Source organism: Leptinotarsa decemlineata, unplaced genomic scaffold, assembly GCF_025532065.1.
Source record: "Leptinotarsa decemlineata unplaced genomic scaffold, Ldec_3_MD MMD2_tig00026314_RagTag_RagTag, whole genome shotgun sequence".
NCBI lineage: Eukaryota > Metazoa > Arthropoda > Insecta > Coleoptera > Chrysomelidae > Leptinotarsa > Leptinotarsa decemlineata.
Genome location: NW_027412684.1, coordinates 6,266,184 through 6,291,096, shown reverse-complemented (window position 1 = coordinate 6,291,096; position 24,913 = coordinate 6,266,184). Strand labels below are relative to the sequence as shown.

General features: G+C 36.2%; 2 protein-coding genes across 4 annotated transcripts in view; one reads left to right on the top strand and one right to left on the bottom strand.

Moving 5' to 3' along the window:
* The first annotated feature begins 539 nt into the window (after window positions 1-539).
* clos (closca) overlaps window positions 540-24,913 on the top strand; it is a 208,193-nt gene continuing 183,819 nt past the window's right edge. The window contains exons 1-2 of the mRNA XM_074181415.1: window positions 540-718; window positions 10,364-10,516. Of these exons, the coding sequence (XP_074037516.1) occupies window positions 568-718; window positions 10,364-10,516 (304 nt within the window). The 5' untranslated portion in view covers window positions 540-567. The remainder of the gene's footprint in view (window positions 719-10,363; window positions 10,517-24,913) is intronic.
* LOC111510265 (RWD domain-containing protein 2A) overlaps window positions 14,178-24,913 on the bottom strand; it is a 194,786-nt gene continuing 184,050 nt past the window's right edge. For all 3 annotated transcript variants that reach the window (XM_074181416.1, XM_074181417.1, XM_074181418.1), the window contains exons 2-3: window positions 22,015-22,581; window positions 14,178-14,663 (exon numbers count right to left, since the gene is read on the bottom strand). In XM_074181416.1, coding sequence (XP_074037517.1) covers window positions 14,368-14,663; window positions 22,015-22,579 — 861 coding nt within the window. In that variant the 5' untranslated portion in view covers window positions 22,580-22,581 and the 3' untranslated portion in view covers window positions 14,178-14,367. The remainder of the gene's footprint in view (window positions 14,664-22,014; window positions 22,582-24,913) is intronic.

Genomic DNA, 24,913 nt, shown 5'->3' with positions numbered 1-24,913 from the left:
CGTATTAAAATAAGTTCGGTAGTTTTTGAATTCATCTCGTTCAGACAGACAGACACACGCGATGAGGAATAGTGACCCATAATATGTAGTTATTATGTCACCAGATGAATGAAGGTGAAAACTTTGAGTGTGTATATCTCAAATATGTCTGATATGTGATATGTTTTAAAGTTTGTATAAATCAATAGTGAACTTCTCACAATTTGAAAATACAACTTTATTTTATAGTATTCAAACTGATACCAAATACTACAGTTCTAAATGAACCGAATAGAAGTGAATGAATAGACTCAACATCAAATCCAGTTTCTTGACTTATAAAACATGTACCTTATGAGAAATATCTACCCACTTCTTTGATTGAATTAGTTCTTTTTTGATAGAATAAATACTCATTTCATTTCAAAGATATATTGTAAATAAATTGCCAGCAACTCCTTATTGTAGGCACCTTTAGAGAAATGCTGAAACTACGCCTATGATGATACTTTGTATTGAACAAAAAATATGTAGTACCTACTTATATCTTTGAATCAAAAAACGAATTTGAAACAGTAGTGCTTGAAGATGATTCGCATCAACAGCGTGGTTGTAATTTTACTTTTCATAAATTTGATTCTATTGCACAATAATTTTGCAAGCAACCAGCCAGAAAACAATGTGGATGAATTAACTGAAAATCTCATCGAGAACCTAAGAGCTGATCCTAGTTTAGAAGGTGAGGAAAATTCAGGTTCATATCTTCAAATAATAAAAAAAAAATATCATGAAGTATGATGATATAGAGAAACATCAGGCGAATTATTTTTATAAAAGTGTATTTTATACATTTTTTTGTCAAATTTGTACCAACCGCAACACATGTTTTACTATGCTCTACTTTAGGCTTGTTCAATAATGAACATTTTTAGGTTGGCTCAATTTTGTATTAAACACTCAAAATCACTTTGAATATCAAACACTTGAAAAGCAAATTGTTTAACAAGTCATGTGTTGAAGTTATGTGAACCGTCTAGTGAAAATCTCACAATGAAGTGCATAAACTATAATTATCGGCCAATTCCAACACAATTTTTTAAAATACGGCCCTGATAATCGCTCAAATAGAAACAATACTATTATGACCATTCATGGGTTCTCTGTGAATAATAAAAATATAGTTTAAAAAACTGAAAAACACGCTTTTAAAGAACATCGAACTAAAAAGGAGGGTTAGAAATGAGGCAGCAGGTGCGCGTGTTGATAAAATAAAACTTTTTTCAAATGAAGAAATACATGAAAAGTGAGTTCGAATTATATCAAGGACGTTAGGTACAGCGCCATCTTCCCGCGAATTTATCAAGCAATAATGTCGATATATCAAGGAGGTTACAGCGCCATCTGTCCGCAAATAGATCAAGCAATAATGTCGATAATTCTGTCAAATACAGATCCCGACTTCGAGAGTTTCAAACAAACAAACATACATACAGGTGGAGCTGATACAAAACGTGTAATATTAAACAACTGCTCTCAAGGATATAAATCGAATCAAGATAAATGTACAGTCCGATTTTTATGCTAATGCCACTATTACTATCTAGGAAATGGTACCTATAAGACCTAAAAAGTCGGTTAAATTAGACAAAATTTCCTTTTATTGGAACTAGAGTAATCTCTTTTCAGATCTCGAACACCATCAGTGGTTGTTTTTGAAATATTCGCCAAAAACTAGAATAGTCGAATTTCGTGTTTTTGGCTCTACCGCATATATTTAGAATAATACCCAAAAAGGCAGAAGAACTTTCAATACTGTTTCATAATTGTTTCAATCTGGTATAAACCAATTTGCAATGCGAAGTTGATGAGTTTATCAGATTTCATTATCAACTTATTTTTTTTTAATACGGACCAGTTTTGTAATACAAATCTGAATTTGTTAATACACCGGCTACAACTTCGATTGAAAAAATTAGAGGTCCATATTTCAAAAAACCAAGGATGATGAAATATAATGCACGAAATGTCGGATTGCAACATTGAATTACACGAAAGAAAGAGTGACTTCGAAACAATTCCTTTCAATTAAACATTGAATTTTACGAAAATCAATTTGGAAGTTTAACAAATTTTTTTGTATAAGATGGAAAAGTGAGAGTAAAAAGCTTTTATTCTCAACTGCATGGTGTTTAAGAAAAACTTGAACTGGTACGTTCTACCCCAGTTCGGATCTGATGGTGGTAAATGAAAATTTTAAGCTAAGACCTGTCTCAATGTTAGTCAATCAGTAAAAATATACACCCTAAGAACATTCAAAAGTATAAATCATTGTTTGAGAAAAATGGGTTGGTGTTGTTTCTATTCTGTACATGGATTTTATTTTCATAATTTGAAACCTCTACGAAATTCCTGACAAAGTAATATATGATGCTTTGATATTAGGCAATTTAAGATCACCAACACCAGCTTATTTTTCTCAAATATCGATTTGAAGTTTTCATTATAAAATAACACAAGCAAGAGGTCAAAGCCTAAAAGTAAATAACCACTTTTGATGAGGGCCAGTTGCAAATATATTTTTTTGCTAGAGAAGAGAGGGGGAAATTTGTTTCGAATGGAACTCAAAATCATTCTTCTCTTAATTGAATTTAATATTCACTTCAACGATTTATTCTGTTGATAACAACCCAGAAAAATGTTTTTTCAGATTGCAATTTTTTTTTTGTATTGCATTTGGGATATACAGGGCATTTCTTTAATGTCCCCCCCCCCATTTTATTTTTTGAACCGTTCAACTCAAAAAATTGAAATTTGGGATAATGAAATATTTTGAAGTGAAATTGCAGATGAAACTTTCAAGGGGCGACTGGGCGCCATTTGGGGAAAAAAATTAAATGGAAAGGGGGGGTCTTGTGACACATCTTTTTGAAGCTCCTGACAAATGCTTCACAACACAGAATATAATGTCAATATCATCAACTACTACAAAATGGCGGAACTTTTAATGATTGCCTGAATACATTGACGTTTAACTACATAATATGAGGTTATAAACTTGAGGTCAGTTCAGAAGATGCTCGAAATGGTTGTCTTGAACTTCTTGACATATGAACAGCCTGTCCGATATTTCACGACGAACATTTTCGTGCACAGTAACGATAATGTCTCTACAAATATTTATTATTCTCTGCCTTGTATCCAATATTGAAGCAGGTTCAGTTTCGTACACCTTTTGCTTCAAATAGCCCCATAAAAAATGTCCAAAGCTGTTAAATCTGGCGAGCGGGCTGGCCATTCTGGTGGACCTCGACTGCCAATCTAACGACCGGGAAAACTAGTATCTAAATAGTTTCTTACTTGTCTGGAGTAATGTGGTGGTGCTCCATCTTGTTGGAATACAATATCCATATCGAATTCATTAAGATTCGCTTCGACGATACTGAGAGGGTTAACAGTAGTTTCCAGCATATTCAAATACAGTTTTCCTGTTGAATTTTGATCAATAGAGGTCCTACAATATGGTTTTTCTATAAGGATACACCTCACAAACATTCGCGACGGAATAAGTAGACTGTTCAGGATTTACTACCATCTCACCAATTATTTGCACTTGCTGTTCTTCCGGAATGTACGGATGACCTGGGGGCTTTTTGTTATGTAGGTACAATACCGGTAGTTGTGAATTTGGATACAAGTTCCCTCAAATATTTTCTACAGATAGGACAATTCCTATCTGTAGATAGGTGACGTAAAACGTTCATTGAAAATCCTCGTGAAAGTTACGTGTCGCACCGTAAATAAAAATCCATTTTAGAGATTGTTGACGAGGTACCTTTCTACTAGAAAAACCGAAAACTAAATGAGAATATTCCAACTGAAAAATGATGTTCATTGTCGTACTGACATTTTTTGACGTTTTTATAAACAAAAAATAACTTAACAAACCTTATCGGGTTGTTGGAATTGCCATATGGCAGATGAAAAGGAATATTTCTAGAAATATCGTCATTAATGTGTTTGTCTTCTGGAAAATATTGAATGTTCCGCCATTTTGTAGTATTCTAGGGTTGTGAAGTATTCGTCAGGAGCTTCAAAATGACGTGTCACAAGACCCCCATGCATTAATTTCATTATCCCAAATTTTAATTTCTTGGGTTGACCCGTTCAAAAAATAAAAGGGGGGACATTAAAGAATTGCACTGTATTTTATTACCTCTTTCAAAATTTCTGACGACTCAGGTCCCCTGGACAACCCATTTAGGTATGCCACTGTCAGGGGCTTGTGGATCTTTCCAATTGTTTCAACTGGTATCATAAATACGGGTCTCCTGTCCAGTCACAGTAGCAAGTGGTAGAATAGGAACTTTCATAACTTATTCAACACGCTTGATAGAATCGTCATGACCTCCCGAACGACGAATATGAGATACGAATAGATATTCCTTTGGTTTCGTGTTCTGAAGTTCCGAACGTGTATCTTCTACAAAATATGCATGCTCAATTTTCATCAAATCCTACCTTCAAAAGTGCAAATAATGTCTCCATTAAGTGGATGTGGAAACAGAGGTTAGGTTACGTTAAGTTAGGTCCAAAGTGAGTGGGTCCATTCGACCCTCCACCGCAACCAGCAAGAGTTTATTGTGGCTCACATCTATTCACACTCGACAAAATAACCTCAGCTTCTTAACGAAGCCGATTAGTGTGTACGGTGAGTGGTATTTCAGGTCAGATTGTAAGAGAACGGCTCTGCCGAACTCTAAAAACCTGATTCGGTCCCCAGCGCGGCAGGCACAAAGTATATGCTCTGCTGTTTCATCGTTAATGAGGTAGTCGGATAGTCAAGGTGCAAGATTCCCACCTTGATACCCGCGACAGCCTTCCCATATGAGGGTTTTTGCACGTCAGCTACACCGACGATGGCTTAGATTCAACCGTGCGGGGTTTTTTCTCCTCTGGTTTTGGTGAATCATCACTTGAGCGCGAACGTTTGCTAACCTGCTCATGGGGGGTTTGTTCTTCCACCTGAGACAGATTCTGCGTGGTGCAAGGCGGTTTTATGAGGTACCCCGCTCTTGAGGAGACGACTCGGTCGTTTCCTGGCTTCACCACCAAACCTTTTTTTTTAGGTTCAGTTATTAGATTAGGAGTTGGGGAGTTGAGAAGCTCTCGCTCCTGGACTAAATTTACAGGGAGGCCAGTTGGAGTCGTAAACTCGACTTCCATCTCCTCTGTAGACTTGCTCCTGAACTAAATTTACAGGGAGGTCAGTTGGAATCGTAAGCTCGACATGCATCTCCTCTATAAACTCAGCGTCGGAAAGAATTTTTGAGTTTACTCTATGACGCATTACCGTGACAAGGCGATGTTACGACGAGAGAGCGCCCGTTGGGATGCCATTCAGTTAGGGAATGACAGAACCACAAGTGATTCTGTCATTCCCGTATCCAGCGCGGCTACGTGGAAGCAGGCATCTGATGGCCGGTTTGCTCAACCCCCACATCTCACAATCGCCAAAAACAGCATGCACAGTGGACAGGCAGTGAAAGATGAACAAGGACAGCCAACCCGCCGGAAACAGAGGTACCCCAATGATATATTTTGGGGCCTCCACTATTTTTGCTATATAGCAATGAGTTAGACTGTCTAAAAACAACATCGCAGACTCATTCACACTATTCGTATATTATACTAGGTGATTATTACTTACATATTAGTTTTTGCGAAAGAACGAAACGAAAGAACCTTCCACAGAGGAACTATCTTCTACAACTGAACACGATGCAAATATAAAATATACGTTTTGTCAATATTGCAATAAGAATCCACTTTTCAAAAATTCATAAATCTGAATCAACAACGTTTTCTTCTTCCATCCAAACCTGTGCAATAAGTTCCAAATCTGGTGCAAATTCTATCAAAGCTAACAATGATAGACTTTCTCTATACAAACTCCATTCTCACATATTGAAGAGAATTCCCAAAGGAGCGAGAATGTGTGCCGCAGAAGCTTTGAGCAAAGCAATTGATGAATGCATTCAAAGCAATTCGATAGATCACTGGGAATATTTGAATATTTGTTTTGCATACAGATGCTTTTGTCTTCCACTCGTAAAAAGTCTCTCACTTCACTCATCAAGAAGAACATTTCCAATGCTTGTCCAGAAATGTCCATTAACAAATTCGAGAGTCGATCTGAAAAGAAAACAAATTTCTCAAAATCTGTAATAAATAAAGTTCGTATTTTGACTTCAACGGACAGTTTTGCAGATTTTGATGATATTACACTAACTAAACTTCTAAACTTCAAGCTAAACATTCCGCTGACGTCTGTCAAGAACCTATACTTGACACAAACTGTACTCCACTCCAAGTTGATGAAAAACAAGCCTTGAAAGCAATCAGATCATTTCGCACTGGTTCAGCAGGAGGAATAGACTCCCTCAGACCTTCCCATTTACAAGACTTGACACCAAAAAGTTCTGGTTGTAAAGGTGAAAAGCTTCTGTCTTCTTTGACTTCCCTATGTAACTTTTTGCTGAGCGGTCGACTGAATCCCGATATTTGTCCTATTTTGTATGGTACCTTTTTGATAGCATTAAAAAAAAGATGGTGGCATTCGCCCCATTGCTATTGGTACCATTTTTCGTCGCCTTGTAGCGAAATTATCTTGTATTGATGTTTCTGGTTTTTTAGGAAATTTATTTCGTCCTGTTCAATTTGGTTTTGGAACTCCAGGGGGATGCGAAGCAGTTGCACATGCTGCACGTCTCTTTCTAAATGAGCATCCCAATCCATCTTCTCAAATTTTTGTTAAACTAGATTATAAAAACGCCTTCAACATGATTTACAGAAATATCATTTTACGAAAAACCCACGAAATTATTCCTCACCTTTTTCCTTTTATCAACCAATGTTATCGAAATTCAACATTTTTGAACTCTGGAAAAAATACTATTTTATCTCAGAGAGGGGTTCAACAAGGCGATCCTCTAGGTCCTGCTCTTTTCTGCCTCACTTTGAATGAACTGATAAAGTCTATTAACACCAATTTTAATTGCTGGTACCTAGACGATGGTTCAATTGGTGGTGATATAGATTCTGTTCTCCAAGAATTTAAAAAAATAATTAATCTCTCTAATGATGTTGGACTTGAATTAAATCTCAAAAAATATGAAATTTTTGCCCCTATTTAGATGCTTACTAATCCTTTCACAATAATTTCTCCACAAATTAAAATTGTCCCCAAAACACACTGGTCTTTACTGGGAGCTCCTCTCTCTGTATAGTCTTTATCACGTTGCCCCACACAGAAAACAGAGTCTCTAATTCTATTGTCATCTCGTCTCAATAGTCTTCCTTCCCATATAGCATATTTTCTATTGAAATACTGTTTGGCAATCCCGAAATTATTGTATACCTTTGAGATGCAGTCCAACTTGGATATATCAAAAGGAATTACAAGAATTCGATTCCACCTTACGCCAATCTTTACAAAAAATTACCAATAATAAATTGGAAGATATCACTTGGAGTCAAGCTACTCTCCCAGTTAACTCTGGTGGTTTAGGTATTCGATTAGCCTCATTCCTCTCACTGCCAGCATTTCTTTACTCTTATAACAGTTCTCGTCATTTGATAAACTCCATTCTTTCCAAATCTTTGTCTGAAATTTCTGATGCGTATTACTTGAATGGTGAAAATAAATGGTTATCTCAAACGAAAAATACCCTTCCCGAAAATAAAAAGTGTCAGAAAGCCTGGGATTATCCAATGATGAATTTGGTTCATAATCAACTTCTTGAGTCAGCTGAACGTTCCGATATTCAAGAGGCTAGACTCAAAGCTGTTATGTCCAAAGAATCTGGTGCCTGGCTGAATGCTCTTCCCTTGGCTTCTTTGGGTACCCTCTTAGATGATGCATCTTTTAGGATTTCGATAGGTCTTCGGTTAGGTTCTTCAATTTGTGTTAGTCATAAATGTAGATGCGGAACCACTTAGAAGAAAATGGTAACCATGGCCTAAGTTGTAAATTCAGTTCTGGCAGGTTTTCAAGACATCGTTCCATTAATGATCTTATGAAAAGAGCTCTAGCCACTGCAGAGGTTCCTTCAGTTCTTGAACCCCTTGGTGTTAGTCGAGATGATGGAAAGCGTCCAGACGAGATGAGTCTAATTCCTTGGAAATTTAGAAAGCCTCTAGTTTGGGTTGCAGCTTCACACCTTGCCGCTACGTCTAATTCCACTGGTGCAGCTGCTATGATTGCAGAAAAATTAACATTTCGGAAGTACTCCACTTTGCTGAGTTCTTACTGTTTCTTTTCTGTTGCTATTGAAACCTTTGGTGTTTTTGGATCTCATGCTTCTGAATTGTTGAAAGAAATTGGTAGAAGAATGATGTCTACCAGTGACAACCGAGCCTATTCATTTTTAATTCAAAGAATCAGTATCGCCATCCAAAGGGGTAATGCCACATCGATATTGGGTATTCTTCCGTATACTCAAAAATTAGATGAAATATTCCTGAATCAACAAATCAAATCAAAATTTCTTATGAACATCGCAAAATGGAATAAGCAGATTAATCACTTTCCAAGAAAAAAATGCAGAAGAAAATAAACAAGTTCTGGAATTATCTTTCTCTCCCAAATTCGAAAAAACCACCATGAATATATCTGATTCAGTTTCAAAAAATTTAAGTTCAAATTCCTCATTCCGTTGGTTCAATGATGGAAAGAATCATTGCATCGGTGATTACTGGAAAGAAAACAGCGGTGGCGAACGTATCACCAGCAGCTACAACACAATTAGATCAGTGATATGCTCCTCAGTCAAAACCCTTGCGCTTGATGGGTTGAAAAATATTGGCAACACCTGTTTCATGAACAGTGTAATCCAATGTTTATCCAATACCAGATGGCTACTGGAATATTTGAAAAAAGATGAGTACATGAAAGATATCAATATTAATATTTCTAGTTCGGAGGGTGCTTTAATCAAAACTTTTGCAGAAGTTATCAAGGAATTGTGGTCAGAAAATTCATCTGATGGAGCAGTGAACACAGTCTCCTCAAAAAGTCAGATTCAGAGTTTTGCCCCTCGATTCATGGGTCATGCGCATCAAGACGCCCAGGAGTTCCTTCGTTACCTTTTAGAAGGTTTACATGATGACGTTAATATAATTATTGAGAAACCTGAACCGAACTTAACGGAGATTAACGAAAAATTGAGCGACAGCGAAATAGCACAAAAGTTATGGCTGATTTATTTCAGTACATATAACTCTAAGATTGTAGATAATTTCGTTGGTCAATTAAAATCCACGATGAAGTGCACACATTGTGGACACTCATCTATAACCTTCGATCCTTTCTGGGATTTGTCACTCCCCATACCAGAAAGAACTAACCAATTGAGTTTATCTCAATGCTTGGATTTCTTCACAAGAGAGGAAACTTTGGATGGACATGAAAAACCGACGTGTACAAGTTGCAAAGAAAGAAGAAAATGCACAAAGTCTTTATCGATCCATAAGTTTCCCCATATTTTAGTTATTCTCTAACAGTTTCTCTAACAGAAAGATTTAGAGGCAAGTTAAATGTTGCTATCGAATTTCCACTAGATAGATTATATATGAACAATTATGCAGCAGATAATGTGACCCTTTTTCGCTATAATCTATATGCACTTTCGAATCACAGTGGGTCTACCTACAGCGGACATTATACAACATTCTGCAGACATCCTTATAATGACACGTGGCACGAATACAATGATTCACAAGTGTCACCAATTTCAGCAAAATCGCTTGTGAGTGGAGATGCATACATCCTCTTTTATGAAAAGGAGGAAACGAGTTCGCACCTTTGAGCGTTTTGTAAAGTTATTTTTGAACTGTTCATTTTAATGTTATGTATTATATATTTTGATAATAAATTTCTGTAATGAATTTGATGATACTCAATATTTCCGAAACGCCACATGGTACATAAAATGTGTTTGGAATGTTCTGAAGAGTCCAAAATTTGTATGATTTTCAGGGTTTCGTGTTTAAAATAAAAGTATTGTCCACCGTTACAAAGCAAATAAAACGTTTTCTTAAAAAAGTGTTCAACTGATAATACTAATCGCTGTGACCGAGCATTTTTTGAACACTTCCCTTTTTATTTATTATCGAGTTTATTTAATTTGGCTGATACACAGTGAATGAAATGTTATATCAGTTTTCAACAAAACACTCACTTTGCATACACGCTACAAAAGCTAGGGTAGTGACATTATGCGATTTTCTCATTTTGAAATTCCGGAAAATGAAACTTTTTCATTAATAAACATTGAATAACGTCTTCACCGAGAAACTTGCTCCCTAGATTATGAAAATGTTTCAGGTGACTTCATAATATCAGAAGCTTCGAAGGAATTCATAGACAAACACATTGAAAACTACATGAAACTTGTGCTGGAAACTCAAGAGAAGGAGTTTTCTAGATCAAAGAGAAGTTTGCCGGAGAATGAAACGAGTTTGCAGGATTTTTATGTAGGTAAGTACCTGAAGAGAAGTGAAAGAAACTCTGGAGTTTATGTAATTATATCAGGTGGCGAAGTAGCGGTGATATTCTGGGTAATATGTACAGACTTTATACAATTTATTGGAAGAAAGAAATATTATTTTGTCGTCGCGAATTTCATTCATTAAACACTTCAAGAAATGGTATGGGGGAAGTATTTAATAGATAACTCAGTAAAAGCTAGTACTAGCATATTATTCAACGAGCGAGAACTTGTCTTAAATCATTCGAGTATAACGTTACTGAATACTACACTTCTGATAAGACTTACATCAAGAATTTTTTAATATAAAATTTATTCATGAAGGATATCCCGAAAGAGAGTAATATCATTGCATTTCATGAAAACAATTTGAAAGCATTAAAAATATTTCCGGTCATATAACTCATAATTCTTCCAATAGTCATACAAAAACGTCCCAGCGGTGATGTTGAGATCATCATCTAAGTTGAGATCCAAGAAAACATTATTGCTTGAAAAAATTGATGAATCAGTTCGTCTAGGGCAATCATATGAGTGGGTAATGAGGCTTGAGTGTATTATAGTATATCACCTCATGATTACAACTACTTGCTTCAATTGGCAACCGCTTATTAAGCTATGATTGAATGAGGACCATTTAGAATTTTGTGAACGAATTAAAGCAAAACAATTTGTTTGACTACACAAACAATACAAATAGTATAGTTGTGATTTACTGACAGTTAAAAAAAAGCTGGAGGATGAAAGTCATCTTCGGTGGCTGAATCCTACGTCAATTAATACATAAAACAGTTAATCTTCAGAAAAAACAGCTTCAATTTTGATTGAAGCTTGAATTGTTTCTAACATTGTTTGAAGCAGTGGTAGAATTTTTAATATTGCTCATACAATATGCATGTTATTGACTAGTTTTTTGAAAATTCCTATATCGATAAGAGTATGTTATTTATTTAAGTAATGAATTTGGCGCCAAAGTTAGAGTTGTTTTTGATACTACTACTAATGGTTAAACTATAGCGTCTGATACAAATTGGAGATATATATTTATACTTCTATGGATTATTGATTTGAAACATACATTTCTCTGAAAAAAAGTGCATAGAAACAGCTGCAGAATACATCATTTTTTTATTTTAAATACTTGTCGTTTTGCCAAACACATTTTCAGGAGATGGGTATTAGACATATTTTTTATTTATATATTGTTAAATTTGCAAGTTAACTATTTTCACATTCATTCTGCTTCATCATCTGTTGGAGACGGCGACCTGAGTTGTATAGTGTGTTCAGAAATATACAAATTGCCAATTTATTCCTGAATGATGAAGCCAAGGATCTAACAATTATTCTTTTGAAAATTGAAAATTTCTATATTTTTTAACACTTTTAATATTGAAATTGAAAGTGGTAAAAAACAGAAATTTCTTTTCATTATGATCTCCTACCACGTAGTAAAGGCTACATCCATGAATTTAATTATTCTTTTTATTCTAAATTGAAGGGGTTTTATTTTTAGTAGTGATTAATTTTTGGGAAAGGAAATTTTTGGCTTTCTACTACTCCATCTTGATACAAAAAAAGGATGAGGGAATCTTACAAAGAAAGGAAGGAAGTAATCAAATTTGAAAATAAGTAACCCTATACATGGATGTGTAGATCATGCAAAGAAGTAACTTTCAGATACAAACTGAAAGAAAGTCCTCCTGAAACAGCTACTTTCATATAAACATTGAATTACACGAAAGAAAAAAATTCTTTCGAAACAAATACTTCTATATGAACACTGAATTATACAGAAGATCCTTTTCTCTACTCAGTTTGTATTTCAAACATTCGTTGTGGAATGAAAATCAGATATCATTCACATGAGTTCTACTTTAAATGAATGGTAATAAATTGCACTTACATAGAACAGTGTCATACTCACTGGTATACACCGATGTTTCGGTGGTTTATTCCATTCCTGAACGAGTTGAAATTGTAAACTTTATTATCACCATAATAGTTGTGCTAGACTTACTGCTCGTCTCTTTAATAACAGTCATCCCGGGAAAAATGTGAATGATTCGTACGTTGCCAAGTTAGTCCAAAAGTTTGTCGATACCGGATCGGTCTGTAATGTGAAACACCAGCCACGGAAACCGATCAGAAATGAAGCAGTGGAAGTCGCTGTTTTGGGACATGTTGAATTGGATCATACTCAAAGTACCCGTCAGCTTGCTGCAGCTTCAGGTGTCTCCCGTTCGTCCATAATACGGATATTAAAAGCCTATAAATTTCATCCGTAAAAAATTAAATTAGAACAGGAACTCAATGAAGATGATCCTGATAGAAGGCTGCAATTTTGTGAACAACTGAACATGCTTGAAGATACAATTGATCCTCTCAAAACAGAAATAATTGAAAATGACCAAAATCATAATGATGATCGGCTTCATTTCTAGCAAGATGGAGCACCTCCTAACTATGTTGCTCCGTTAGGAGAGTTTTTAGATGACCGGTTTCCTGGACGGTGGATTGGAAGGAGAGGGCCCATCGAATGGCCTGCCAGGTCACCCGATTTATCGCCTTTAGACTTTTTCCTTTGGGGACACTTGACAAATAAATGGAAGCAAATGGGTCACATTTTCAGCACTTGCTGAAGTAGGATTCTACTAAGTCAATTATACATTTCAAAGTACTGGGTTGTAGTTGTTTTTCTTCATAATACCTACATGTTTAAGTGAAATACAACAAATTAGGTGTTATTGGAATGATAATTTTGTGCCCTTCCAAATGATATATCACTCGACCTCAGTTTCCATTTAAAATTTTGGGGTTGTTACTCACCCTCGCTAGGGGGTTGAAGGCACAGGTAGAAAAGCAAAATTGACCTGTCCGAGCATTTTTGCGTTAAGTTACAAAAAAAGGAGAAAAGCAAGGTGCATACTTTTCGTTGGACCACTCTGTATACATTGAAACATACTCTCTGTGTTTCAATACTCAAATGCATCCGAATCTTATTCACTGGTATCTCTTTGTCGCATTGTTTACCAGCGCTATTGGAATCACTACACAGGAAAAAGTTTGCGTTGTTATCACACTTGTTATTACTATTAGTACTTGTCCAAGGACGCCACATTTCAAACAAATAACAAGTAATTATAACTTCACCAATATCGAATTTCAACACTCAAATCGCGATCAGTTCCTGAACTGAACATTGACAACACGACTCTTCTAACTATCCTCACATTCTATTGGTCACCGTAACATGACTTCAATTTTATGACTCTTCAGCCAATCATAAAACTCGGTTAGTAAAAATTATCCAATACGAACCGCCAATTCTTTAGTCCACGTGGACTAATTCGTAGCGGCATTAATTCTTTGTATTGTTTTTTTTTGACCATTGAGTTCGCCGACAGCTTTAAGATTACTATATCGGTTACTTCGATACCGTTTTTGATTTTTTGTGTTATGTTGTTACATTGTGTAACACATGTATGTTTTGCATGTTTTGGTTGTTGGCGAGAGGTATAATAGCCAGAAGTATTTTGCGTATTCGGCAATTTTCTGCTATCAAAAAAAATTGATCAAATAATTTGCATCAAATTTGACTCAATGTCATAAAGAGCAACTAGATAAAATTATATATTGAAAAAGTGAACAGAATGTAAACATTTGGTTTAATCTTGAAAGAAACAATGAAAAACTATAAAATTTCACCATTCAGCGACAAATCCAATAATCTTGAAGATATTTTTGATAAAGTTACATATAATTATTGCCTTTCGAGATATATGACATATAAAAAACCTTTGTTATTTCAAACAACACTAATAGATTATCACAAAATCAATTATTGGGAACTTGATTTAGCTTCGACTCCAAACAAATCTTTGAAAATATATCCAACTCCACGACTCTCAAGATATCTATGCAACTCTCCCATATCCATATGGTTGAATTTGACGCCACTATTTTGGAATACAACTTCTTCAAATTTGTCGAATTTCAAGAAGTCTTGACCTAGCTGTTCTTTGTCTTCTTCTTCGACTTTGAGGAAAATTTTTTTCCACGTCATCGATCTGATTGATTGCCACCATTCCGTACAACTGGAAGAGCTTCCTTCTACACAAATGATGCCAGGTTTACCTGCAACGAAAAAATGGTCACAGAAGAAATACCTCAAACATATTTTGGCTATTCGAAGAAGTATGATTGAATGAAAAATGTCCATATATACATAAAAGAAATATACATGAATGTAAAAATATACACATTTTGAAAACCATTATGATTACCTGTCGTGATTCTGGATGATAGTAGAAGAAATGGTAAATGCACAAGAAGGTACTGCTTCGCTTAATACGAGAAAAGTTTTTGTATCAAGGTGGTTGATAATGTTTCGTGGTGCATTTCATTAGTTCGAACTCCCATTGTCTAATATGATATAAATTGATTTGAAATCCTTGAAAGAATCTATAAACATTAAAAGGATGAAACTGCAATGAAATAAAACACAAGCAACAATAAAAAAAATTGAACTATTAACACGAGATGAAAATTATAAATTATTAACAAGAAACGAACATTGAAAATTAAAAGATTGCAAGCCAAGTAACTTCACGACGTTTCGATTTATTTGAAAAAGAGAGATCTTCGCTAAAACCGCACTTCAATAAGCCCCCTCACTTGTATCGATTACCCAAAATTCATAAGAACGATGTTCAGACCGATTTTTAGCTCCAGAGATTCACTACTCAAAACTTGTCCAGATTTTTACTACCAAAAATAAAACTACTGCAAGGAAAAACATTATCTTTTGTGAAGAATTCAAGGCATTTTGTTGAACTACTAGAGGCAATCGAAGTCAAAGAGCAAGATCAAATGATCAGTTTCGACGTGGAAAGCCTCTACACCAACCTTTCTGTCGAAGAAGCACTTCAAATCATACAGAGGAAGTTATCAGAAGATTGGGATCTGAAAGAAAGAACAAACTTACCGATTCGGGTAATCTTGGATTTACTAGGATGTTGTGAACGAAACAGTTACTTCCAACCGAAGGACGAATTTTTCACGCAAGATGAGAAACTGCCAATGGGATCACCACTTTCACCGGTTTTAGCCAACATATATATGGAGTGGTTTGAAAGTTCGGCTATTGAAGAAGCACAAGAAATCCCAAGTCTGGTTGAGATACGCGGAAGACACCTTCATAATATGGAACCACGGGAACACAGAACTATACACCTTCCTGGAACACATCAACAACGTAAGCCCTTTCATCACTTTCACAATGGAGAAGGAAGTTCACAACGAATTGCCATTCATAGACGTATTGGTGAAGAGGGCCGACACTAAATGGAAAACATCTGTATATCGAAAACCCACTCACACGGGACAGTATCTGAATCAGGAATCCAACCACCATCAATCGACTAAGAGAGAAATCATCAAGAATCTGGTAGATTGTGCTTCCGGGCTCTACAATGCAAAGGAAGGTCTCGAAAAGGAAGTAGACATCATTAAAAATGACCTTCAACGGAATGGTTACTCCAAAGTGAGGTGGAACAGACTTCGGTTAGAGGACAGCAATAACCTCAAAAGGAAGAGAATCCGCCACAACCAGTACTTGTACTTCCCTACATTAGAGGATTCTCGGAAAGGATAAGAAGAATCGAGTCCAAATATAACATCAGAACCTGTTTCAGATCTGGGAACACTATCCACACAGCCTCACGAAAGCCATGCTACCAAACGTGGACTGCGATTCCAAGAATTGCATTTACCGGATACCTTGCGAGTGCAGAGGATACTATATCATACTATTGAAAGTTGGCATTACCGAGTACAAGAAACATACACAGCGAGGAGAAACCAGCAAATCAGGAATAGCAGAGCATGTTTGGACACATCAACTTAACATGAAGTGGTCTCAAGCCGAAATGTCCACAAGAAGAAACACTGGTTTAGGAGAAAATTCAATGAAGCCGCATATATGTTGGCCAACAACGCATTTAGCCAAGCCATAGAGATACGCAACATATAGAAACCTATAATCAAGCGAAACACGATCAACTCCCATCAAACGGTCGGCTCCTACTAAAACCGATAAAGCAGAAAGAGTCAGATTTCGGAGAAAGAAGTCTAGTTATTACCTGAAGATGATTGTGGATATTAACAGTCGAAACGTCGTGAAGTGACTAGGTTTGGAATCTTTTAATTTTCATTTTTTTTATTATTTTCATCTCTTGTTAATAGTTCAATTTTTGGATTATTGCTTTTATTTTATTTCATTGCAATTTCAGTTTTTTTTGCTTAATATAATTGTTATTCAGTTAATCTCTTTAATTTTTTATAGATTCTTTCAGGGATTTCAAATCAATTTATATCATATTAGACAATGGAAGTCCGAACTAATGAAATATGAGAAAAGGTATTTACACATAGTGAAAACTGCACGAGGAACTAAAAGGAGTGAAATTCATCTACTTAAAAACTATTTTAATGGAGTAGGTGTTATAGAAGTTATAACTGCATGATTATTGAAATTGTATTTTTGTGATATTCCATAAAGTATTTAATGAAACCGTGAATCCTTTGTGTGATATTGTAGAAGAGCTTTTTGATGATATTTTTCACTTCTGGAGGCTCATTAAACAATCAGAAAATAAAATATAGTATGATATTTTTCATACACTGAGCAATTTCGACAATCTGATCCAGAAGAGATAATTTTCCACAAGATGGGTGTGTCAAATCTAAAGATTTCAGATGTCGCTGAATATATTCCCCCTTCAAATCCACCAGCTGTAATTATGGACATCCAGGCATTGTCTCGCAGTACTTTTATATTCTTGTCATATCGATAATCTGGATCACTTTGATTTCTCACCAGATTGTTGGATCTTTGGTATTTTTCAGCAATGTTGAGGAGTCTTCACTTAGTTTCTCAACGTTGAATATGCTCCAATAACATTAACTTCATGAATTCCCGACCTCACTTTTACTTTTCAAATATTCTTATTGTGTCCTGTCCTGAAAAATATCCATTTCGATGACTCTATTTTTATAGTTCAAGTTCAGCATGTTTCTAATGTTCTATTCTTTTACCTTATAGTAATCACCTAAACTGTGATAGAAATCATTTGATATGGAATAAACGTAAGTAGTTTCAAATTTATGTGAGAGTCCTGCTCAACTTGCATTTTTTGTCTTTTCTATACATTAGCTTATTAAGTTTGCTGTAATAGTCGTTTTTTTTGTTCTTTATGAATACCATTTCTTCAAATTTTGTCACTAATTGGTGAATGCATTCGTTTCGTATAATTTTGACATTCGTTAAAAATAATAGAAGTGTTCCTAAAATAGTTTTTCTGTTCCGGAAACAGGCCAATCAAAAACAATGAAATTCAAAAAATAACAACCAGACAAAAAAAGAGCCATTACCAAAATGTATTTTTGGTACTATAATTGTACAGATATTTTATAGTTTTATGAGGTTTTACCTTTGATTATCATTATTGTGAATTTTTGTTTCAAGCCATTGATATATTATTTCTCAGAGGTTGGAATCATGAGTGTATGAGCAAGAACATATTGCATGCCCTGCTATTTTTGTTGGTGAGTGGTGGATGATTTAATATGATAGATTTTATCACTACCTATTCCAATATTTGAAACTAATGAATTGTGATCGACATTCGATATAAAACTCGATACAATTCAGACCTACTCTTCCAATTCCATGTTATACAACTTATAAATGATTGACTGTCCGATGTTTTCGGGTTTATTCACCGTGGTCTGCAATCTTTCATACCTGACGATTCATCTGCCACTGCGGCAGACATTATCAAAGGCGACGTGGCAACAGTCGAAGTGATCTAGCTTGCTGCGATGCTCAAATTGAAATTGGTCCTGCTGCGTTTGTACTCATAATAGAACTAGTTGTCAGACTGCCGACTGCTCCTGACCCGACGCTTCTTCAATTATGAAGTGCCGGTATCCGTGTCTTGTTGGTAGCAAATTGTCAAAAACGACTCCCCTCGATAGGAAGACTTAACAGATTGGTCTGGTCTGGATTCCTGGCCATACCGGCCTGGAAGGTAATGAAGCTGCTGACTCCCTTGCAAAGGAGGGTGTTGCAAGCGGCTTCATCGGACTAGAACCTGTCATTGGCATCGCTTTGGGCTTTGCCAAACAAACATTGAACACCTGGATGGCAAGAAGATTTATGGACTTCTGGCAGAATCTTCTAGGATTGGCTCACTCCAAGGCATTCATTCACCCTTCGAAGCTTGATACCAAACAGTTGTTTGAGTACAGTAGGGATGAACTACGATGCCTAATAGGCCTTCTTACAGGTCACTGTCATTTGAATCATCATATGCAGAGACTCGGACTGTCGGAAGACAGTGTGTGACGCCTCAGTATGGAAAATGATGAAACAGCATTTTTGTTATTATTAAATCAGGTTTTTAGAGTTCGGCAGAGCCGTACTCCTACCATCTGACCTGAAAGACCACTCACCATATAAACTAATCGGCTTCGTCGAGGAGCTGGGTTTATTTGGTCGAGTGTGAATAGGTATGAGCTACAATGAACCCTTGCGGAGGGTCGAATGGACCCACTAACTTTGGACCTAACCTAACGTAACCCTCTGTTTATATAAAGAACTTGCGTACCCTTCGAGGCAATGTCTTGGCTGCCTTCTGAGCGTATTTTTCAATTGTTTGGTCATATCGGCAACTTCTTTTAAGCGCGTTCTAATGCTTCTTTTCATGGTTCCGATGTGGAACGAATCATACCAACGCAGTATTCGGTATACTCCAGGGGTACTTAATGAATCCTTGGGTTTTCTTACTGATCTGAGCCCACCAAAACGATATATAATAGTCTCAGGTCAGCAAAAGACCTAAGGGATCTATTGAGTACCCCAGGAGTATACCGTGATACATTGATACGTTCTACATTGGAACTACGAAAATAAGCGATAAGACGTGCTTGACTGAGCATAAAAAAAGTTGTAGCTACGACCAAACAGATATATCGGCAGTTGGAGAACACGCTCTCTCAGAGGGCAGCAATGACATTGCCTTCGAACACACGCAAGGATATAACCAGAGGTCACTATCCGCGGCTATTCAGCAGAGTAGCCATAAAACAGAAGGAAGAGAGCCTGAACATCAAAAAGACATGGATACCGGCACTTCATAACACAGAGATTCTTGGAAAAATTGAAGAAGGGTCGGACCAACGTTATACAAGAGCAGTCGGTTGTCCGACACCTAGTCCCATTATAAGTACAAACGCATCAGTTTACGCATCGCAGCAAGGTAAATCTCTTCGAGCGATGCTGATTCGCCTTTGATAATGTCTGCCGCAGTAGCAGACGAAACGCCGCAAACCATGGCTAATAACCCCGGAAAATTTGTTAGACACGGCGGTCGTGTGTTTCATTATCGATACAATCAAAACCACGTCACAGAAAATGCCTGTGAAGATTTCATAACTAAATAATAACTACAAAGTCGCAGCAACAGAGCGCATTTTAGTGCTATTTCAGTAGTTTCTCATCTTTGAAACCCTGGTTTTCCCTTTTGAAGGGCACTTTTCATTTATTCTTGATTATTCCCAGTTACGAAGACAAGTTTGGCAGATCCCTAAGTGAGCGAGAAACTTCTGGGAAACTCCAAACAAAACTGATAGCTTACTTAGGAATATCAAACATTGACCGCGGCCAATATCTGCATATGGATCGCAGAAGGGTTTAATCATAGATTCGAAGTATTATAAACAGATTTCCCTCAATTAACCAAGTTTTAGAGGTGTTTCATGAACGTATATGACATCCAAGTTAGGAATGAACTGATGATGATGTCTTCAACACCTGTTACAACGAATGTTTGAGAATAGTTCAAGAGTAAGGTGTTAGACATTAAAATAATAGTTGAAGTTTAGTTGAAGTATTTGTTGAATTCAAAGTGAAATAAAGTTAAGGTTTATTATTCAGTGTAGTCAATTATTGGTCAACCACGGATAGAAAACGTAACACTATTAAATGAAAAATAAAGTTCTGAATTATAGTTCAAAGCTCGTGAGCCCAAAAATATTTTTGTATATCTTTCAAATCGCAAGGAAACATAAAATTTGAAAATCTATGTTGCATATCTTTGCAAATTGGATTCATCTGTTGAAATCTGTTTTTTCGTTAATCAGCTGTCGCTAACCTACGAACGACAACTCTCAAAACTCTAAACTTGTGCGAGCTAAGAACTAACGAGGTCCTACCTTTTAACGTGTGATTCCTAACACGGGTTGGACGATAGGAAGTGAAAATCGATCGTTCGGCCTTGCGGTTCGAACCACCGGTTCGCACAGCTGTCGATTGGTTGAGTGAAACCAACCACCCACGTCAACCTACGACCCTACCGTCCTACGATACTCTGAATAATTTTTCCAGCGACAATTTTGTGGAATTCTGCAGTATTTTTCACGATTTTCATTAGTAATGCGGATCTGAAGATGAAGAAGCACTTTTTACAATCACCAAAACTTCAATACTCTTCCCGACGAGTATTTCACCAACCAAGTTGGCGTCTTCAGATAATACAGTTTTCAGTGTTCTTCATTTAACTGTAATGAGATCAGAAGAAATGAACGAAGGAAGATAACTAGAAAAAAAGCATCGCTGGAGTAGCAAATAACTAAAACAGGCGGACTATCGGAAAGACAGTTTGGATTTATGAAACAGATGCAGAATACAGAAACTGCTTCAACTCGCTATGTCCCTAGGATAATAGGAATCGAAGATCAGAGTAAAAAGTTTAGATAACACTCTTAGACCAACTTTGTGGAACGATCTGTTCGACAGGCTTTTGAGAATGAAAGTGCTGGCATTGGATACATTAATAGGCTTCGTCCATGATATTGCAATGACGGTGGTAGTTGAAGGTGAGAAAAGACTAATGGACACGGCCAACATTGTCTTGCAGAGGGTGTCCAACTGACTGGATAACGGAGAAGGCAAAAGCCGTCTTGGTAACAACTAAAAACGAAATCAGTGCAGTCCAGGTTGAAGGTCAGATAGTGATAGTGAAACTAAGGGTTACGGGTCGACAATTTACAGAACATGTTAGCAGAGTTTCCCAGAAAATAAAGAAACATTGAGGATCACCGCATTATCTGAACTGATGCCAAATATCAACATACCCAGGGCTACTAACAGATTGGTCTCCTCGCTCTTAAAAAATGAAAATATCGGAAGTACCACCAAGAGACCAACAGACCTGATTGACGACGCTTTTCTGTTTGTTCTTGAGGATTTTTGAAGACTGCTTGTTTTACGTATTCATCGACTTGACTATTCTTGACTTATTCAAAGAATGCTAAATCCTTTCTCCTGGCCAAACGCACCAAAGCTTGTCGAGTCGATTGTTCAATTCAAAGAAACAACTTTAAAATGGATAACCTTTGAATGCTCTGCAATATTTCATCTTACCTGGCATACAGAAACCGCTTATACTCAATTGATTTGCCAAATCCACTATTTCCTTGCGCTTTGTTCTGCTGTAAATATGATGCGAATAAATCCAATATCTCACGAATTTCTCGTTTTTGGCATCTTTCTGCGGAGAAGTTTCCTCTTTAACTGACACATAGCTCCCAGCGTTATCCTGCAGCCAGGATATTGCCGAAAATATACAGGGTTCTCCTTTTTCTTGACTGGTGATGAATTCATTGATATTCTTGTTGAGTTGGATGTGTGTAGACCGATTGAGTTCTGGGCTGCGGATGAAAATTTCAGGTTCAGCGTGAGGATATTCGTGAGGCAGAGTGACGCAGAGTTCAAATTTGAGATCATCTATTACCAGCTTGATTACTAGATCCAGGTATTGGGGTAGAAATGTTGATTTGTCGGCTACGAAGTCTGTTATATCTGCGAGGGTACAAATATCCTCCACTTTCACCTCTCCTGGATTGCAGAATACTGACTGTAGACTTTCTAGTTCTGATAGTTGAGTTTGTAGATTTTCCTTAAGTTTTTCTGTGGATATCTTGTCCATGTCTGCAAAAAAGTTAGAATAAAAACGAGTTATCGATATGTTTAAATCAGTTCATGAATATATTTCAGAGAGATATTCCAAATATACAGACTGTTCAAAAAATAAGGTAAATGTTCGAATTTCAAAGGTTCAATGTTCAATTTTTGATGTTGGTACATTCTTCTCGAACATATGTTCACAGTTTCAGCTGTTGAGCATGTTTAGTTTGTTGGTGAGATGCATAAAAGTGTTCTGCGTGTACGATGATTTTCTGCTATCGAAAAAAATGAATAAAAGAATTTGCATCGAATTTATTTTGTGTAAAAAATTGAATTGAGTGCACAAAAATACTTAAAATGTTCACAGTGGCATACGATGATTGTACTCTTGAGTAAGAAAAATGTTTACAAGTGGTACAAGCTTTTCACAGAAGGTTGAGAGGACAGGAATCAACAACCGATGAAAATATTCAGAAAATGAAAAAAAAATTTATAGAGAATCGTCGAATCACTTTAGGGAAGTTGCTGGGGATGTCGGAATAACGGTTGGCTCATGACTTGCAATTTTTTTTGTAATTTTCGGGCATGAAGAGGGTGGCAGCGAAGTTCCAAAATTGCTGAATTTTGATAAAAAAAAACGGTGGCAAGAGCATCGCTCAGGAATTGTTGAAAGATGTCAACGGCGATCCAAATTTGCCTAGAACGGTTATAACTGGTGACGTATCATAAGAGCCCAGTAGGGCCTAGACTAAAAAAAGCACGCTAAGTTCGATCAAATTTCAAGGTTTTGCTCACTGTTTTTTTCGATTACCGTTGCGAGGTGCATCAAGAGTTCTTGCCTAATGGTCGTATGGTCAATGGTCGTATTATCTTGAAGTTATGCGCCGCTTGTGAGAACCGATACGAAGAAAACGTCCGGTATCAGGAAAAAATATTTCATGGATTTTTTACCACACTTGTCACTTGTCATTGCTTACTCCTAATTTTGTTTGCCAAAAACAATACCGTAATCATGCCTCAGCCACCGTATTCACCAGGTTTGCTCCCCTGCGAGTTCCCTAGAAATTTATGAATAAATGAATATTTTTTGGGAAAAATGAAAATTCACCTAATTTTTTGAAGAGTGTAGTAGTATTGTATAGTGACACCAACGCATTTGAAAATAAATACAACTGATATTTGACTTTTCAGTTGGTTTTTTCGTTCAAAATGACTACATATGAGTCCCGCTTGTTGTCAAATGCTATTCAGCGTCAGTCAAATTTGACATTTCTCAAAGAAATTTTCCAAAAATTGGGTTACCTTTGGAAATTTTTCGAAATGTCTGGAAAAAAAGTTGTTCGGATTTCAATTTTATACCCTTCCATCAAACTGTTTAATTTCGAAAAATTTATTTTGGAACTTTCGCTCTACCGATTTGAACGAAACATTCAAATTTCATAAATCTAGCGAATACGAGACCTACATATGATTTTTCGTCCAGGAAATACTTTTGTTGATCCACTGATTAAAAAAAAATGCACCTGCAGAAATTAATCCTTCGTGGTGCAAAGTTCTTCTAGTCTTTTCCGTTTAATTAGACACTGACTAATTTTTTGTCGAAAAGTAATTGAATAAATGCATTTATTTTATACTTACAATGTACTGTACACGGTTTCTACGCTTTAGCGATACATTGAGTTTATGATACAATGTGAATACGATGCGTTACGATTATGATCGGTTAACGTTTCTATAAGTACGTTATGAATTTGTACGTTATGACAGAGTACGTTCTGCTGTTTTACGTTATGATGAATTGGGGTTATGACGGCTTACGTTTCTCTGTATTCTGTACATTACGATTATGATCTTGTAGCGTTATGATTCATTGCGATTAATCTGCTTTGATGTTATGATGGAGTACATTATGATGAATTACATAGACCCTCAATGAACTTCATTATCTGTTTAGGTGTTATATCAACGTTTCTTTCTGTTCATTGTTCAAACATTTATTCACCGACACTGAATACAAATTTAATACCATCGCTACATAGTATAGAAAAAAGTCGCTTCCCGCTCTCTGTCCTTATGTATGCTAAAATTTTCAAAACTACGCAACGGATTTTGATGCGGAATTTTTTTATTTGATAGAGCGATAATATGATTGAGAAACACTGATAATTTTAGAGATTTCTAATGTTTCTACGAGATAAATCAAAATGATGTACCTACCACAGTATTGTGCACCCTAAAAAGGTCTACAAAAAGTCCGCGATGGTACATGCCTATCTGTGTCTGTGGGATAACCCACAATAACAATTTTTTATTAAAAGTTTATTTGCGAAGTGATTTTAAGCAAAACAGCATTGAT